This window comes from Sceloporus occidentalis, unplaced genomic scaffold, assembly GCF_023333645.1.
Source record: "Sceloporus occidentalis isolate IW3139 unplaced genomic scaffold, rSceOcc1.0.p SCAF_24, whole genome shotgun sequence".
NCBI lineage: Eukaryota > Metazoa > Chordata > Lepidosauria > Squamata > Phrynosomatidae > Sceloporus > Sceloporus occidentalis.
In genome coordinates, this window is record NW_028317004.1 from 9,369,342 (window position 1) to 9,389,478 (window position 20,137).

The following is a 20,137-nucleotide window of genomic DNA, read 5'->3' on the forward strand; positions in this document are numbered from 1 at the left end:
TTTGAAAAGGGAAACCTATTATAACTAAAATGAATTCGGCAGCACCAGTTCAGAAAATTATGGCCTTTTTCATTTCTTGAGAAATGTCTTTGGGTTTTGTTGACTCTGGATTTACACAGAAACCAGTTATAATACAGGAATGTTTTCCTACGTAAAACTATTCCTCATAAACAAGCTTCAGAGTTACTCTATACCTGTGGTTTAGGATTGCTTAGTAAATGTGGAGCCATATGTTATGGTACAATGAGGGCTGGCTCTAGGATTCCTTGCATTGGAGGTGAAACAAATCTCTTACTTTCTTACATAGGAGATGCAATGCTCCCCTACCATCCTAGGCAACTGCTTACGGAAGGGACGGCTCTGATAAAATTGGAGAGATTCCGGAAATGTGCAAGCTTTTTGCCCTTGAATGTATAAATGCCCCTTTGTTATCAGAGGTGGTTATATATTTGTGTTGATATTGCAGAAATAGGTTGTTTTTGTTATTAATGTTTTTTCATTGACCAGGACAGTGCCAATCACAACCTCAATTTATTGCTACAGTAAAGAAAGCTCTTTGGTGCACAAGAGACCTGGAGTCATTGTTCATCTATTTATCACTGGCTACTTCGACACTAAGGACAAGAAGTTTGTGTGAGATGTATTCATTTTTACAAAAACCCATTTTTTTTTGTCTAATCCCCAATATTGAATGCAAGTTCTAGGTTCACATAAAAAACAGACATTGTAATCAAAGATAATATGAAAGGGCTGGTGTTATTTTGAATATAATTTCCTATTTTAAACAATGTGATGTGTGTTAAAAACCCCCGACATAAAAACACATTATTACACTATGTACATATACACTTTTTATCCATAGACAAGTGTTGTTTTAAAAAAAAAAAATCTGTTACTTGCTTTATTCAATTAATTATTTGATCCACATGCTAGTGGTGCTACTCATGTAATATATTAAAAGTTCTACAAATCTTTTGAGCACGATAGGACCATCTTTTGTCCTAATCCATAGTAATTACACAAATAATACATATTTGATCTGAAAAAATATTTAATTTATCCTTTTGTATTTCTACGTTTCCTAAATACTGATAAGAACCAGTTGCTATATACTATCAATAAATAATCATTCAATTTTATACACATAGAAATAATATGCTGGTCGGAACAATTGGAGTTTGAAACATAGGACAGTCAATGTTGTGCTTTGTTTGATGAATTCATTGTCCATTTTGTTACTAACCCTATTCTTTTAAGATAAGAAAATATTTACATTGAGTATTGAAAACTTGCCATTTATGAACTAGCAAGTTAAACTTAAAATAAAAACATAATGTTGGTGCCTATGTAACTTGAGCAAATGCCTCCAGCGGCTAAATATTACGCAGAAATATATTTTAAATAGGGATTAACAAAACACAGATTATTTACTTGGGGGCTTCCTTTCTTATATGTCGTGGCGGCAAAACTGTATTTTTTGATCAAAATAATAATAATACGCTTAAAAGATAATGGTTTGTTACCATGTTCTCAAAAATATAATTATTCACAATATTGATGAGTTTAAAGTAGGAGAAAACCATGTATATTATTCCCACAACAGGCTGACAAAATAATCCGTACGCTTGTGATTTTTTTAAGATCACGGTCTAATCAAGACAGTTATAAGTGCTTTTATGAGCTGGGTTTTAAGACAGACCAGCCTTTAAGGTATAGTCTGCTCTGTGCAGTGGGCCATCTGTCCTTGTCTGAAGTATAATCCGTTTTGAAGGTTGTTAATACAGTTTTGACACATGAAAACCAAATTGGAGAAGATGGGGATGAAAAGAAAAAAAAAAAAAATTCGGCAAATGATTCCGACCCTAAGTATTTTGTAAAAACAAGGGAATTATTTTGTTACTCATTCATTTAATTCAAAAATAAAAAAAAAAGCTGCAGAAATTCTTTACACAAAATTACAAAAGACAGCGTACATATCCACAAATTTTAACAAATCAGTACTGTGCATTTACAATTATTGCTGCTGTGTTTTAACCATCTTAAAGCACAAATACGAGTTACTGAATTTTAACAGTGCAAACTAAGTATAACAGGTTTCAATGTCCCCCACCCCCATCTGCCACCATGATCATTTTGTGTTGCCTGATACATTCTCTATGCATGCTCCGGGTGTAATGTGTGCCTTTAACCCCTTAAGGACGATGGGCGGTCCCTAAACCCATTGAAAACAATGCATTTTGAGCCCGTACATGTACGTCATGTAGTCATTAAGGGGTTAAATTCTGGATTCCAAAGTGGGTCCATGGATAGAACAACTTATGCAAGTGATCGTTGGGATACTTGTAACAACTTCTGAATTCAATCCTGCATCGCTGTGTGTCTCGTAAAAAACAAATCTGACGTTGGGATAAAAATAACCTCCTTGTGAGTATCAATTTGTAAAGGTTAGTCTTATAAATTTTTACATAAGTTAGGCAGCATGTCTATGTACTTCAGATTTACTTTGCAAATTACAGCTTGTTATGTGGAAATATTTAATGGGGAATTGGAAATTGTATTGTTTGACTAATTAATGGGACTTTTTGATTGATGCTTTTCCTTTAGCATCTCTGAAAGTCTAAATGCACAGATTTAATTAATGTGAAATTTAACATCATTGCTGTCTAAATCTGCCATTTGAATGTATTACTCAGTAGCACTGGAAACATCCATTTCCAATGTATGTTTGTTTAATGATGCTATTGTTTGAAAAGTTTTTGAATATATCTCCATGGACGGAAATATAGTTTTGCTATTGGCATACCTTAAAAAAGTATGTTGAGTATTCCATATATTAAAAAAAAGTGATTTGGGGGCAAAGTTTGAAAGGTGGTCTTTTACTTGATGGTGGTCATGATAATTGGATGAATCCATTAGTTTCTATGGTGATAACATCACGTTTCAAAGTTTGAATCATACATATATACCTGAACTAATTGATTCACCGCAGACTAAAAAAAATCATTAAGAATGGATAATACAAGGGAAAAGAGTGAAAGGCATACATACAAACGGATTCTGGCACAATTTAAAAAGTGATCTTATCGCCACCAGCAACCAATGCAATAATCCTGCTGAATAGACCATTCTATTTCTTACATTGGAAAAACCCCTTTTAAAACTTCGCACAACAATCACTTTTTATACATAGTGTAGTTGCTGTATTGTCTTATTACTAATAATTGTGCTGCATCAATGTATTTTTGTGTAACAGAAATTATATATGTGGGTATTTTCAATGCTATTAGCGTTTGTGATATGCTTTGTGCTATCACTGAAGCGTACATCCCTGAGTGGTAAGCAGTGCATCTTTTTTCTTCAAGGAGTGATTGTCATTCTGAGAATTATATGTCACACATCGGGATTGTGGGAAAATTTACATGGAAAGTAAAAACATCATTTTTTGCTGTAACACTGAAAAATCCTAACAAGGTCCAGTACTTAACAAAATATAGTTTTCTCGATATTTTATGGATTGTGCTATTTCTATAACAAGACAAATATATATATTTTTCCGGAGGCTTTTCTTTTGTTTGTTAAATATTAACAAAAAATCCAGTTGCTGGTCAATCAATTACAATATGTAATGGCAGTCACTTTAATTTGCTCTTGGAACTGGGGCTGTGGGCTTCCATATTATCTCTCAGCAGGGATAAATGAATACATTTAAACAATGCAGACTATATTTGCATGTTTGGGAACAATATGCCATAATTGTCCACTGTTCTTATTACCCTGTTTTCCAAACAATCAGCAAAGCATTCTTCCCATTAAGAGAGAATATGGCTCTTGGAATTAATTCTTTAGATAAAGGGCTCACAGAAGTGACATTTACACCAAAAGGATTAGGTCCCCTGCTGTCGATGAACAAGTATGGTACATCTGTCTGCTCAGATCCAAAAATGTCATTTAGTTAAATTAATTTTTTAAACATAAATCCAGAGTGTGCTTTCTCTATATTATTATTTTGGATGGTGGTATTTAAAAACTAATATCTATACACAACCATCTTAGTACTTCATAATACATAACATATATTAAATATTCTAGTGGAAGCTACTTTAGACAATTTACTCTTGGGAAGTATTTAAAACATATCAGCCATTCATTTTATAACCTATACAGCCAAGAAAACCAATTCTTAATTAGACATCCTACAACCCAGGATCAGCAGGAAAAGTTTTAATCTCTTAATAAAGTGAAACTATATTTCTCCAATTATTTGTTTGCATAAAAAATCTTGTTTTAGTATCACAATGGGATATATTTACTAAGATGTGAAAAGTTAGAAACCCCCTATATTACTGTAAACTGTGAAAAAAAACCTCCAAATAACAATGTCAATGTTTTCATCTTGAATATCATTACACTGTTTCAACGTTTAGTAAAACCTAGAAGTGTTATGGGCCTCTTATTTGCCGTATTATTGTCTTATTATTTGGGGGATTAGTGACTCTGGCACATTGGGACCATTCCTATTGTAATAAGTCTGCTTCAAGATCCAAATCAGATCAGTTCTAACATTACCCTATACAAAGTGAGTTTACATAAAATAAATAATGGGCTAATTCAAAACTTTAGGTCCCTTTAAAAAAAAAAAAAACTGCACTGATATACTTCTCAAAACTACTTTAAATAAGATGTTTTACGTAATTGTCATCAATACTGTACTGATTGTCCTGAACTACATTTTTACCCCCCAGTCAGTTCCAGTCATAAAGGAGGAAAGCCTGAAAAAGAAAAATAATTCATGAAACACTAGAAGTGAAGAAGGCTACTCTTACTGGCATATGGGTAGTTCAAATAATATAGATATATATACCCTTCCATATGTTCTATTGTGTTTATAGGTTTTGTAAGAGTGTCACCCTTAATTGGGTGAATGAGAATTTGTAGGTGTAGCATACCTATCTTTTTGGGAACTGTCTTTACTTTTAGTCATTTGTTTCCAACATTTACAAAATATATTTGTAAACGATATAATGTGTGCTGTAATACAAGCACATTTCCTAACTAACGTATGCCCTACAACTGGAATTGGCCTAGGAGGTCCAAAGGGACCATTCAAGATCAGAGGACAGACAACGCAGAGGGAATATTTCAGATGTGTGTGTGGAAGGTGCTCTCCTTCATTCTGCCTTTTATCTCACAAGTCGTGAGTCTGCTCCACCCCTCTAGATTTCTTTCTTTCTGCCATTTTCCCCTTTCTTGTTCTAATTTTGTTCCTATCATCCACAGAGACACAGATCGTAGCAAAGAGTGGATAAATTGGCAAAGCAGTCATTGCGACTATGTAGTACACCAGATTTTTACAAAAATATTTGTAATATTCTTTATATAACTATATAAACTATATGGCATTGTATATATTGAGCAGAATCAAGTGTACATAAGGATGCTAGCAAGGGCCAAAATCATTAGCTTAAACTGGGTTGGCTCTGGCTCAAACTTCTCCTTTCTTCACTAACACAGGGTAGCTTAGCTATAATGTTTCAAAACTGGAAATTGTTGAAATCCTCTGTGGATACAGTGCAAGAAGATCAATTAATATATGATAGTGAGCTGTATAACTTAAGAGAAAGAAACACGATACATGATACAGTACCGCAGTTGTAATCTGCTAAAAAAGCTAAATGGTTGTCCATTAGTGTTAGTTTTTTTTATTATGTAACAGGTTTATTATGAATAACATAGCGAATGAATTATGTTCATTCCAATATAAAAGAAATCCTATGAAATTACATTATTCTATTGCTTCCATTCTGATAAAATCAGTTTATATGTGCAAGAAAAGATTCAATCTACTTTATTGCTTACTGAATTAAAAACAACTTCTGATGGCAGCCCTGTTTATTTTACGTATGAACTAAATACAAAATAGTAATGTGGTTCCAATGGGAAACATTGAAGTCTAATATTGAAGTCTTAATACAACTCTATAAAATTCAAATGTTAAGATAATCAGAAAAGTTTTATTAATATCATGATCCTCCATAGCCGTGTGTAAAAACTACACTGGATATGTAGAGTGTCTATATAAGCATATATCTCTTATTGTATGCTAATGCTTTAGTTTTCTTTCAATGTTAGTATAAAATTCTACAAAACTGTACAAAAATCAAGGAAACATATGATCATTTCACATTATATTGTTCTAGTTTTTTTAAAGATGGATTTACTACAACTCTGCTCCACGCAAAATTGGCAAATTCAGTCATTGCTGGAATATATTTGTGCCTACGCATAGGGTATTTTCTTTAGCGTTTCTGTGCATAGCCTACGTAGTTTTTGAAAGACCAAATAAATGTTCATCTGGTTTACATGTGGCGTACTAGTGAGATGAGTGCTACGGAACCCTGTAAGGGTTACCATGAATTGATGAAGAAATAGAACAGCTGTATATCTGAAGTACACATGGACATACTTTGTATCGTTCAATAAGAACATATATTTTCCTTATTACTTTAAAACTGAATTCTGATACTTTTCAGGGTAATTTACATTTTGATTCTACATGAATGGGTTTTGTAACAGATCAAGCAAATTAGCCTGAAATATTTTTTTGTCATTTCAGACTGCTCCATTACACACCTGGCATGCTTTATACCACAAGTATCCCGATGTCAGTAGATGTTTTACCATTTGGTAACTATACAATACGTTGGCAATTCTTATTCAAATAATGGCTGCCCTAATTGAAACATGATTGCCCAAACATAAATAAAATACATAACGTCAAGGGAAAAGAGGTAAAACACAACACCATCAATGACAGACAAAAATAAAACTAGAGGTGGTTTTTTATATAAGTATATGATTATACCACTGCAAATGAGCATATACTGTGGTATCAGTATATATATATATATATATATATATATATATATATATATATATATATATATACTTGCATGTGTATGTGCATTTACGATTTATATATATATATATCTATATATATATATATATACACACACACAAATGTAAATACATATACATATATAAAAATGTACCACCTGCCAAAAAGTACTCATGCAGTCTGGAACATACAAATTAGTTGAATTCATTTAAATTAGACTTGAACAGTAATCCAGAAGAGTAATAGCATTAAAGTATATACTCCCATTGATATCTACAATAAATTCTATAAATGGTTGCTTCCCAAATTACATTTATATGTAAAAAAAAAAAAAAAGTAAATACACCCAGTGTTGTATACTTTAAGGGGAATCCTTCAGCTGCCAGAGGAGTTTGCAGTATCTTTCGCCTCTTTACGGCCCCTATGGCAGCAATTACTATGTCAGTTCCAAAAGAAGAGAATAAAAACTGCAAAACAAGAATGGAGACAAAGAGAGCCCCACTTAGAGGTGCATATTTACATTCTTCAAACTGTAGCGGTGAAAAAGATTTCTGGTAAGTGCAGGACATTCCTAGTGCTGCTGTAGTGATTTTTATTTGACAATAGTAAGTCCTCTTGAGCACATTTCTTTTGTCTTAGTAGTGATGCATTCCATAGCTAAGTGAAAAATCCCACTGTCTTCATTTGCAACCAGTGTTTGAATCAGGATTGAAAAGCTCCTTGTACAAGGGAGGGAACAGTGTATTCACTATCTCTGGATGAGATTGTTTAAAGACCTGCAGCTTCTCTCCATGCAAGTTGCAAAGTGCAGTTATGTTTGGTATCTTGGCTATTAACTGTGAAGAAAAGAAAATAATATTTAATAAAATTATAGGTGCTTTAGGATGTTAAAGGGAGGGGGGGGTAAGCAGACCTGTCAGTTAGGTCTGTTCACTAAACTTTAAGTGCTTGCCAGTTGCAGCAGATCCTATTTATTATAGATTTCAGGGTTATGAAGGTCTTAAATATGGCACGATCATGTCATCACGATAATTATATTGGAGTGGTACTAGAAGAACACGTTTTTGGAATTATTTATTTTTTTGTAAAAAAAAAAAAAAAAAAAAGGGGGATTTTTGTAAATTATCTTAGTCTTAAACTCTTATATTTGCCAAATCTTTTCAAGAGAATGTTTCTTACCTTTGCCAAAGTCTCATCATCTAAGTGGTTCTTCTGAATCACATGCTGAAGTGCAAAATAAATCCTCTCTTGAAGCTTCTGGACTTTTCTTGGCTCTATCAGCCAAGGTCGTTCTGGTCAATGAAAAACAACATTTTGAAATTGTATAAGGCAATATACATATACATCACATAAACACTCTATGATATAAGTGCTTAAGGAGCACTCCAATGGAAAGAAGCATGCATTATTCTTTTTCTCTTAAATCTTTGTAGGCATTTCCTTTTGCCTTTGCTGTACAGATTATGCCCATGGGCTCTGATCTTTATGTTATTTATTAGAAAGTCACTTGCACGCATTTTCTTATGCCTAGATGCACCCATTGAGGTTGAAGTTGAACCAGCTTGCAGCTCATTGACTTCAATGACTACACAACAGCCACTAGCTGAGTCCACATTCACTTTACAGAAATGCTAAAAAGTTTGGGATAATAATGTCCCTTTAATTAAAAAAAAATGCTAGACACGCTGGACATCCCGGCCAAGCAAAACCCAATTTAGATAAATATACTATATTTTTTCAAAACATAGGACATACCAAACTCTTTAAACAAAAATGAAGGTAAAAAACCTTAATTACCGTATTTGCTCGATTATAAGACGACCCTGATTATAAGACGACCCCCCAAAATCTGAATATTAACTTAGGAAAAAAGAAAAAGCCTGAATATAAGACGACCCTAAAGGAAAAAAGTTTTACCAGTAAATGTTAATTCATGTAAACTATTTTTTTTAATAAAAGCTATGATTGAGAAAAATATTTTTTTTGTTTTTATTTCTTGTATTTTCCAGCCTGTCCCCCAGTTACGCACATCTGCCCCCAGGCTTGCCACACCAATATGGCACTGTGGCCCATGATATGCCTTTTAACCCTCTATATGCCACTGTGCCCCATGGTATGCCTTTTGACCCCCTATATGCCACTCTGCCTCCAGAAATGCCTTATACCTCTATATCCCATTCTGGCATTTAGGGGGTTAAAATGCATATTATGGGGCAGAGTGGCATATAGGGAGGTATAAGGCATTTCAGGAGGCAGAGTGGCATTAAGGGAGTTAAAAGGCATTGTATAGAGCACTCTGCCTCCAGAAATGCCTTATACCCCTATATGCCACTCTGGCATTTAGGGGGTTAAAAGGCATATTATGGGGCAGAGTGGCATATAGGGAGGTATAAGGCATTTCAGGAGGCAGAGTGTTCTATTAAATGCCCCCTTAACGCCACTCCAGAAATGCCCTATGCCCCCATTTAACTAACACACACACACACTCTCTCCCCCCCCTCCCCTCCCCTCCCCTCCCCTCTCCTCTCTCCTCTCTCCCCTCTCTCCCCTCTCAGCCCTCTCTTACCGGTGCTTCCAGCCGGGGCAGCGGGTTGACGTCGCCTTCTGCTGCAGCCGGAAGGAGGTGGAGTTGGCAGCGGGGGTTTGTATGCGTCCGTCGCGTATACTTTCCCCGGCTGTCAGAGATCAGAGATCTCTGACAGTCGGGGAAGGTCTACGCGACGGACGCAGACAACCCCCGCTGCTAGCCACACCTCCTTCCGGCTGCAGCGGACGTTGTCTACGCGGATCGCGTAGACGTCAACCCGCTGCCCCGGCAATACAGCAGGAAGCACCGGTAAGTGTGTATGATGGGGGGGGGGGGTGAGACAGGAGGATCCAGGTCCCCTGCAGCGGTGCGGGGGATCTGGATCTTAGTCTCCTAATCAGACTCTATTTGAGGTCTGATTAGAAGACGACCCCGATTAGAAGACGAGGGGTATTTTTCAGAGCATTTGCTCTGAAAAAAACCTTGTCTTATAATCGAGCAAATACGGTAATAAATTCCAAATGCGAGGTAATGCGAGTTTGGAATTTATATCAGAAAAGTGATGCAGAAGAGAAGCAATTGAAAATATAACTTAAAACAACTGCGCAAAACATCACTGCTGCTGTGTTTTATTGAAGCGATTACTCTCCCACTTTCTACATGTTATGTAAAGGATTTGTAATATTAGCATTTAAATAAAATCAGAGTAAGAAAAGCACAGACTAGTATTCTCACTGCATGGCTTTTAAATGCTCTACTATAAAAAAAAAAAAAAAGACATTCTTCAGTGAAACCAAATAAAAATGCACCATGACAGGCTATGGTTAAAGAATTTAATCATGAGAATATCCCCAGAAGGGTTGTCATTCACTTCATGTCTCTAATGCTTTCTAGTTAGCAAAATTAAAGAGGATTTCATGTGAGAGGACTGGAAAATTAGAACAAATGTATTGACAAGAAAGCAGGACGTGTAATGCTTTACTGAGAACAATATCTGCTTTTAAAGGGCTAATATGTATTTAAAAGAAGGCTACAATGCAAAAAATATTATGCATTCTAAATAAATATTAGTTAGATAACACTGCATAAAATAACTACTAAGCTCGCCTTGTGCACAATTCTTTATTCTTTATCCTTCTTCATACCTATCCACCCATTTATCTATCTGAAAACATATTCTAATAGTAAAAGAACTATGTTCTTGGCAAGACTGAGCAAACCATTAGATGCTGTGTTAATACAAAAGGGATAATTTTCTACTTATATGCATGTTCCAATAAACGGAGTAAATTGGAAGAGAAGATATAATGATTAGCAGGGGCAGAGCAACGCAAGTAAGTAGCTTTGCTTTGGGAATTCCACACAATGCTCCTATGACTTTCACGGACAGTGATTCTCTGGTATAGACACTTTGCCTAACCATGGCAATTATCATAAAATTTCACCATTGAGAAAGCACAAAGGACATTTGTGTTGTAATAAAAAAACTAAGAAAATTCCACTAACTTTCATAAATAGTCAAAATGAACTACTTACTTCTACTAGTTACAGTGAAAAGCACGCTCGCATCTTATTAGCTTAAAGACAAGTTAGGTAACTTTTCTAACTATTATGCCTTTTATTGTTTGGACTTTGGGCTGACAGAAGGCTTTCCAGTAGAAAGCACCGCTACAGCACTAAAATGCAGGAATCACACTTGTAATCAATGCTGCATTAAATACCTGGTGATATCAAGACGGCTGCAGAAAACAAGGCAATTTCCTCCTCAGTCAGCTGAAGAGAACACATACTTTTTGCGAAATCGAACGCCTCGTTCATCAAATCATCAGAACCTGCAGACCAAGGAAATAAAGTGAGAACAAGATGTTAATAAGGGTTCAGTTCTGTCTAAAGTGCAGCTTACGGTTTTATTGGTGAACAGGTGCTAGTAGAATAAATGATTTGGGTAAAATCTCACATTTTCTGGAGGGAGAAAAAAAAAAGAAGAGTTTTTAAAAAAAAAATAAACTATAGGATTTTTTTAAATTTCTGAAATACTTTTTATCCAGAGGTTAGATTTCTCATGAAATGGCTCTACAAATTAGCACTGCTTTTATTTCTGTGTAATTGACTGAATAATTGAAATTATAATAAGTTTGATAATAACGCAGGAGGCAAGTCTTTCAGTCTTTTCAAAATCAGCTAGCAAGGGCAAAAGGTGGCAAGGCGAAGTAAGATGGAGATCATAAAATGAACCTTGGGGTGATATCAATCTCCTTAAAGCATATTTTGATAATTGGAATAGTATACTCTGCGATTGGAAAAAATACTACATAACTATTTGGATTTGCCTTAAGAATAAAACGGTAAGGTTTGGAATAGAAATGCTATTGTTGTACTCTGTGTTTGATTAGAATAACTAAATACATAATTTGATTTGTTTGAGTTTTTTGATTTCTTAAAGAACAAATGGTAAGGTTTGGAACGGACTGAATTAGGTATTTGCAAACACTTTAAAGTACTTTGTCAGTAAGTTGTCAAACATAAAGACATATAAGACTTTTTCGCTACACTCCAATAATAGTGCTGTAAAAAGTATAATTTGAGAAAGTTAACTTTCAAGTCCCCCTCCAGCAACACGTGCCGTTGAGACCTTCATAGACAAACACAGATTTTTCCCATCAATTTAATGCTATGAACGCTTTGGATTTGCCGTTATGCCGCTAACTGCCAGGCCTTTGGGGTAGCTGCCCAATCCACTACCCTGTTCTTCTACTATATATTGGGAGGAGAGCTCCGGAAAAGCTCTCAGATCTATCAGAGAGCCATCTGTCCAATGTGGAAGAGAAAATACGCACTTTGCATGTGAGATCTTACAATGAGAAACCATGACAATTTCATATAGGTTTAAATAACATGTAATATTCAGTCAGGTACTAGTTGCACAGCTCAGTCCAAAAACATCTGTGAGAACATTTCTAATAAGACGTTTCATTTGCTAATAACATGTTAAGACATGACTGTTCAAATGTGCAAATAAAAAAATATGTACCTAATGATTTGAACATCTGCATCCCTCCATATTTTCCTTCAAAAAGAACAGTGTTGTTTAATGGATTGAAGGCACGGCACATTCTTACTAATACAACTTCCAAGCAGCCTGTTGAAAGATGAAACATTATATGTAATAAGTGATATGAGTCATAAAAACCGGTATGTGATAAAACAATGCCTCTACTCAAATATAAAAGTATAACCTCATTTCGTGTTAAGTTTTGATTTTTGTTGTTTAATGACTGTTTTTTCTCTTATTTAAATGAAATACAACATTCAATTTCATGGGTACTCCCACCCAATGTTGCTTCCTCCTGGCGAGACACCAGTGATTAAGCCTTTCCAGCGTTGTAGAGAGAAGGGGGCATGCTGCTGCACCAGAGCTGCGTAGGCACTGTGGCTACCCGAAGCTTAGCTACACAGTTTGACTATTGTCCAAAAAAAGGACAATAAAGGACCCCAAGCATCAGACAGGACTCATGTTGAGGTGAAATCAGGACGCAGTTTATATGGAAATACACCAGTATTTAAACACTACAAGGGGTAATTTACATACAATAGACACAGCAAACCACACACAGTTCTCCATGAGGTCCTCCTTTGCACACGGCTCAGTATTTACACTCAGCCCATCTCAGCCCTGTAGGGAGTCGCTATTGTAGTCTGTGGGGAAGATGGTAAATACGGGTGGTTCCTTGACTTCTGGCTGAAACCTGTTGGATATCAGTGCAAATACTGGCCATGAAGCTTTTTGTCCTGGAAGTCCTGACCCGATGGAGAGTAACACCACACGTAAACCCCCTCCCAAAATGTAGGTGCCGCAAATCTGTGTCCGAGCGCCACAGTCTCTGGTACTTGGGGGAAACATAGCACTCTGTACCAGAGTTTGATTTGTGCCAGCACACATGCAGAGGAGGGGACTTAGTGGGATCAGATAATGTGACATTATATGATATTATGTGGCCTCCTATTAGTAACACTGCTTGCACAAGTTGTGTGGGAGTGGTAGTAGGACTGATTGTGCACGGCATTCATGGTGTTACTTGCCCCCACCAAGCCAAAAGGTGTCAGCCCTCCTTTGAGAAATATCGGCATACAGAAAACACAATTAAATTTACCAACCAGAAAACCAAGTGACACAAATCATTAAACAACCATTAGCCTTCCACTTGCTTATTTATATTACATGGGAAGTAGCTTTTTTCTCCTTTCAATTATTGAAATTGTTTTTTTTTTCTGGAAATTGAGTGATATAGAATTAACCTTATTTTTTATTTTTTTTGAACAGTCAAGCCAAGTCTAGAAACAGCTGCAATAATTATGAATATGAATTACAGCCAAGTGTTGTGCTACTCACAACATTAATACCATATGCAGAAAGGCACGTTTTATTATTGCAACAAGCTGTCTACTGCTCTCAGGAGATGGACAGAAGATGCCCTTTTTTAGGGAAGTATTACAATACCCCTAGCTCTGCAAACAGGTCAGGCCCAGTGCTTTCTTTTTCATGCTACAAAATTAACATCTACCACATTATAACCTTTTAATCTATTATGACATCTTTTATTTTAGAATTAACAGCACTGTGGAATACGGTGACACTATATAAAACAATAAATAATAATGGTCACTTACCAAAAAATGAATAAAGAAATATGATTTTATACTATGTTAATGCCACCTCATGTCATGTATGGGTAAATGTTTTCATGAGCCAATGGCTTTTACAGTGCCACTGTAAGACATAGGGCAGGATTAATGTTCACTTCTACAGGGGCCCTACAGCTTACCTCATGGGAAGCAGGAACCCAGTGGAGTCACATGACTCTGCTCCGTTCCTGCTTTCCCTGGGAGGGCAAAAGAAGTTGTTCGCACAGATCTGCAGTTCAGGTAAGGGGGTGGGGGAGGCTGTATGAACGAGTATGCGTGATTGAGGGAATGAATGAGTATCTGTGAATGAATGAGAATCTGCAAATGATTAGTAATTGAATGAGTGTGTGTGATAGCATGGATGTGTTTGTGGGGGGCATGGTACAGGGAGACTGTAAGTGATGAGCATGTATTGGCTGTTTGTGCATGATAGGAGTGTGTTTCCTGTATTAAATATATATGATTGCTAACAGCAATCACACTCCTATCATGCCCAAGTATGCACAAATTCCAGCATGTACTGGCTGACTTGGAGTGTGACAGGAGTGGTAACCCCTCTATTACCAGACATTACTCTATTACCAGGCATGAGCAGATTTAGAGAATTAACTCCTCTATTACCAGACGTTACACACAGCCACAGAAACAAACAGTCACACAAACAGACAAACACAGTTACATAAATATAGTCAAACACACACACCTGGTGCTTGCTGCAGCTAACACTGAGCTTGGTGTGAAGGAGGGACTAAGCCTATCATGAAAGGCTTCTGAACTTGAGACCATTGCGGGACTGTCCCGGGCAATCGGGGACATATGGTCACCCTTACCCCTGTAGGGCTATCTGATGTAAGCTCCACCACTATACGTAGCTAGCAGCTACCTAGCCCTACCCTCTCGCAAAGCCACTCAGGAATACAAGAGCCTACCCTGGGAATTCCTATGTTTATATTCAGTTTTATAGTATATAATTAAACACAATTAGTGTTTTTCTTATTGCACGGTACTTTACTGCTCAATAATGTGCAATATTTTTTTGATATTTTTTAAGTACTATGGGGGATATGTTTCAAGAGAAATTCTAGTGCAAATGACTACAACAACTGAACCAAACAATAAAGCATAATTCCCCCTTATATTTAACCCTTCATTACCTTACACAAAAACAACCTTGAATTTTTCTGAACAATTTCTGTTTTCATTGTTATAAAGCATAATATCATTGGTCTGTACATACATCCCTTACCTGACTTAAGAAGCAATATTTGATCATTCTGACACAGTTCCATGAAGCCTGTTATTCGCTTTGCAAATTCCACTACATACTGAATCGCATGGGTGATCTGAATAGCACACTGCTGCCATAGAGCTTCTCTTGTCTGCAAGATATGATACACATATGTAAGAAATCAACATGAATGTAAGCCCACAATCAGCTATTACATGTACAACAAACATGTGACAAAATAGAGGCAGGTGTTGCCATTAGGGTGACCAGGTTTACCATCAAACTGCAGACACAGATGGAAAATGTATGTCACAACATGGTTGCATTAAAGCCACTGCTGTTGCGCTCATGGCATTTCTTACAAGCATCTCAGGTTAGGGGATAATCTGGTCTTTATATGTTGGGAGTATGTACATGTGCAGCCTTCTCTGTGACTTTTACAGGTGTTCTCCCGGTGCTATATTGATCTATTTATTTCCTACTAATTTTCCTATTGATATTTTTGCTCAGCCCAACAAAATCAGCACATCATGGTTTCCATGTCCACATGAAGTCAGACTTTAAGGGCATAAATCTCTTATCTGATATATCTTAATATATAAACAGTTAACAAAATCATTTCAAACTGGATCATTGGTCACAGAGAAGAGAGTCCATCTAAGTTTGTGATACCTTCATTTGTAAAATAAAATGTAGAGTTACAAGGACCATCATTAATAATAATAATAATGGGGCCTTGAACTCCCCCAGTGAATTACATCTATTACTGCCCCCAGGCCCATTTGCATCTGCTGCAATGAGATGGAGTCATATTCAAACACTAGTGATTTAACCCTTTTAGTCTGCATGCCACTTTATGTTGGACTCTAGCATATAGTTTCATATAGTCACTCTCTGCAACTGGTGACCGTAAAGGTGGTATTGCCAGTAGGGAAATATGCACTGTTGGCTACACAGACTTCCACCTATTTTGCAACCTATGTTGTCAGGTTTACTCAGTGGTATCCCAAACTTCTTTTAACAAAGTTAATGTCAAGAAACTAGCGTAGTCTGTCTACAACTTTTGAAGGCTGTAGTCTGACCCTTGAAGGTTATATTAGTGGTGACATACTAAGTTACTAAGAAGGGGGCAAGGTGCCATGAAACATGTATGTGTTATCATGAGTTCAGCGTTATGGTGGCAACTACTGTTATAATCTTTAAGTGTGTCTTGGCTTTTCTCTCATTTCTCTTTATGTAATGCGTGGACGGCACTGCCAGGGGCATAACTAGAAACCACCAGGCCCCATCTTCAACAGCTAGTCTATGCCTTCTTTGCCCCTTGCCCCCCTCCTTCCAACATAAAACATTCACACACACACAAGTAGACATCCATGCTCTCTCACACACACAAAAGTACACATTTATGCTACCACACAAAAAAGTACACATCCATGCTCACACATACACACAAGTACACATCCATGCTCACGCACACAAAAGTACACATCCATGCTCTCACACACAAAAGTACACATTTATGCTCTCACACACAATAGTACACATTCATGCTCATACACAATTATACATCCATGCTCACACACAAACACAATTACACACCCATGCTCACACATACACACAATTACACATCCATGCTCACATACCAACACAATTACACATCCATGTTCATACACACAAGTACACATCCATGGTCACATACACACACATATATATATATATATATATTTATTTATATATACACACATCCCTCCTCCCTCGCTTACCTCTCACCACTCCTGCAGCTTTCCCTCGGTTTCACCGCAGGGTCATGGAACATCACATGACCCCCTGATATGCTCCTGTCTCCCCGTGCCGGTTCAAAATAGTTTAGAAAGGGCCCTTAGGAACTGGATTTGTGCGGTCCAGGTTGGAATGGCCCTTTCGAAACAATTTAAACAGTATGAGGAGACAGGAAGAAAGGGTTCACACCAGGCCCCCTAGAGGCAGGGTAGTTACGCCAGTAGGCAATGCCTGCCATACCAGGCACCCAGAAGCAAAGCTGATTATTACTGGAACTTGTGCTCCTATTCTTCTGTTTTTGTGTAGTTTGACATGTTTGGTTTAAGCATTGTTATCGGGAACATTGTTTACTTTAAATGGCAGTTTCCATATTCCAGTTCAAGATGATCCATTTCAGCTGATAAATTATGCATTATTTATGTGTATTATCTTTGCATAGAGTGGCTTATACTTTGTTGTTTAACAGTATGGGGTGAAATCAAACACATATTACAGCAGCACGTGTCAAAGTATGAAAAGGACATGACATTTTTTCCTATAATTGCATAAAGTTAATCACTATCACGATCGTCTCATGATTTCAAACTTTTTTAGTAAAAATATTTCCTGACATAATATTTAAAAAAACTATATGCACATGCACTTAAACATCTTAGGCATACATTTCATTCCTTAGAAACATTTTGTGAATAAAAGAAATAGAATAAAATTAAATCAGTCATTGATTATACAAAGAGGAATCTATATAGTATATATTCACTAGCAATTTTATTATGGCAATGAATAGAAAGTGTAAAATGTCAAATGTCACATATTATGTACTGTATATGCTTATGTTTAGTGGCATATTACCCTGTCTGGTTGCCATAGCTTTTTTGTGATACAGTCCTGTGAAAAAGGTGAAAATGATTTGACCTTTTCCTGATTTCTTCCATTTTTGCATATTTGTCACAATTAAACCTTTCAGGTCATGAACCTTATTTTAATATTAGACAAAGATAACCCAACTAATGATGATTTCATGTATACTGTAGAAGGAAAAGGCTATCCAACCATTAAAACCTTCACAACAATGGTTGCAGGAGACTGCCTCACACTTGTTGCTTGCATATGGTTACATGAAAATATTCTAAAGAAGAGAACTTTGGACTAGTTTTAAGAATAAACATTTACATTATTGTTACAAGGCGAATTAAACTAAATGGTTTAATCTTGATCATGTCCAGAAACCTGAGTTAACCAAGCTTTGAGCATATATCTATACCAAATAATGATTTAATGTATGAAATAGATAAGACTTCAGTTGAAACACTGTTTTACAACCAATACGTTTTATTCAATTAGATGGGAGTTTGCATGGGAGATGAACTTTTTAACTTCCTGGCATCACTATGATTTATAAAGGGATAAAACCGATGAGTGTTTCCTGCAAGAAGGGCTGAAGGGCAATTGTACTTCAAATTAATTCAGTACATTATTTTGCATTTGACACAATGTGTGAAAACCCTTATTAATGCATAGTGACATCAGACAGTTGAAATGTTCAAATCTCCTGCAAAGTCCCTATTTAGTGATAGATCCCTAAGTGTCTGCACTGTTGATGTGTAAACATACAGTATTACCTACATTATTTACAATGGTTAGTGTCTTGCATAACCAAACAAAAATTAAAACAGTAATAAAACATACACATTTCTTATGTGGGTCCTAACGAAATATGTCAAAATACTTTAAAGGAATATATGATATACTGTACCTTGTTCTGGTATGCTTTGATTTCTTCATAGGTGTGGGTCTGCCAAGCTAACTGATGCAATTCATCCAATGTGTACTGACATGTTTCAAGGTGGGATTTTATAATATTTTGTGCAACTCGGTCTGTGCAAAGGACAAAGAGCAAACGGTGAACATGGAAATATACTTTTGATTACACTTTAGCATTAAGTAGGGTATGCATTGATCTGGTCAGCAACAGTCACTTGCTATCATAAACTATGATACTTTCTTGCATCCATGTGGTCCTAAAATGACCTAAAATGATTTGGTCTCCAAATTTTGGAGATGAAAGAAAGGGTTTGATCACTGTCAGAGCAATGAATGAAACCTCTAGGTACCAAGATATCATCAGTTTGATGTCAGCATGCACTTCTAGTTTATAATCTGTAAAGTGTTGTATTTTGGGGACTACACTACCTTTTTTTCTAAAAAAAAATCCCAGTTATTGGTCTTAAAAATAAGTTTGGCTTGGTTTAGGACTCTTTAGGGCTACAGTGAGCCTGGAAGGTCATATAATCCATGATCTGATCAATTTAACAAATAATTAATCTGCCAATTTCAGATGCAGTACACTGAGATTTACTTAACTAATATTTCAGTTTTAGCAACTTCTATCATTATACGAACCCTTAAACAACAGTTTTTGTTCTACAGCAAGAGTGAATTTAACAAGAACACATCATAGAACTTAGCACTCGTACATTAAGGGCAGTTAATACTTTAAACTTCCAAATGTCCATTATAAACCTAACACGTCAAAGTTTTGTTGCTCCAGTGACTGGTAAAATTTAACATCTTCTATTAGAAATTAAAAGCTATAATCTGTATACATCTGTTGAGCCGCACCTTTCCCTTCATTCTTCACCAAACATTTCAACGATGTCTCCAAAAAGGAAACCAGTCACTGAACCATGGCTATACCAGGTGTAAGTACACAAAATTACTTACTGCTATAAGCATTATCCTCCCTAATGTCTAAAATAAGATGTGGTCTATAACATTAAAACTTTTCAGCAAAATTAAAAAATGCATCCAGAAACAATCATATTTTGCTGGGATCATCACTGTTTCTGCTAAAAGCAATCCACACCAAAGAAAATCACTTTTTGAGAAACATTTAGAAGTAGGAAAAAAAATAGACAATTTTATTGAAATTTCTAGAAATTGCATCTCCACAATATGTTCTTTTTTTTTTTTTTTTAAACTACAGTAACAATACTACAATGTATGTTTCCATATTTAAACATGA

At 36.0% G+C, this 20,137-nt stretch overlaps 1 protein-coding gene across 1 annotated transcript in view; it reads right to left on the reverse strand.

Annotated features, from left to right (window-relative positions):
- Nucleotides 1-7,575: 7,575 nt before the first annotated feature.
- Nucleotides 7,576-20,137, reverse strand: part of LOC149300591 (nuclear receptor ROR-beta-like) — a 31,103-nt gene continuing 18,541 nt past the window's right edge. Inside the window, exons 5-10 of the mRNA XM_089485063.1 lie at nt 18,869-18,990; nt 15,352-15,484; nt 12,454-12,561; nt 11,144-11,254; nt 8,075-8,187; nt 7,576-7,731 (exon numbers count right to left, since the gene is read on the reverse strand). Of these exons, the coding sequence (XP_089341189.1) occupies nt 7,576-7,731; nt 8,075-8,187; nt 11,144-11,254; nt 12,454-12,561; nt 15,352-15,484; nt 18,869-18,990 (743 nt within the window). The remainder of the gene's footprint in view (nt 7,732-8,074; nt 8,188-11,143; nt 11,255-12,453; nt 12,562-15,351; nt 15,485-18,868; nt 18,991-20,137) is intronic.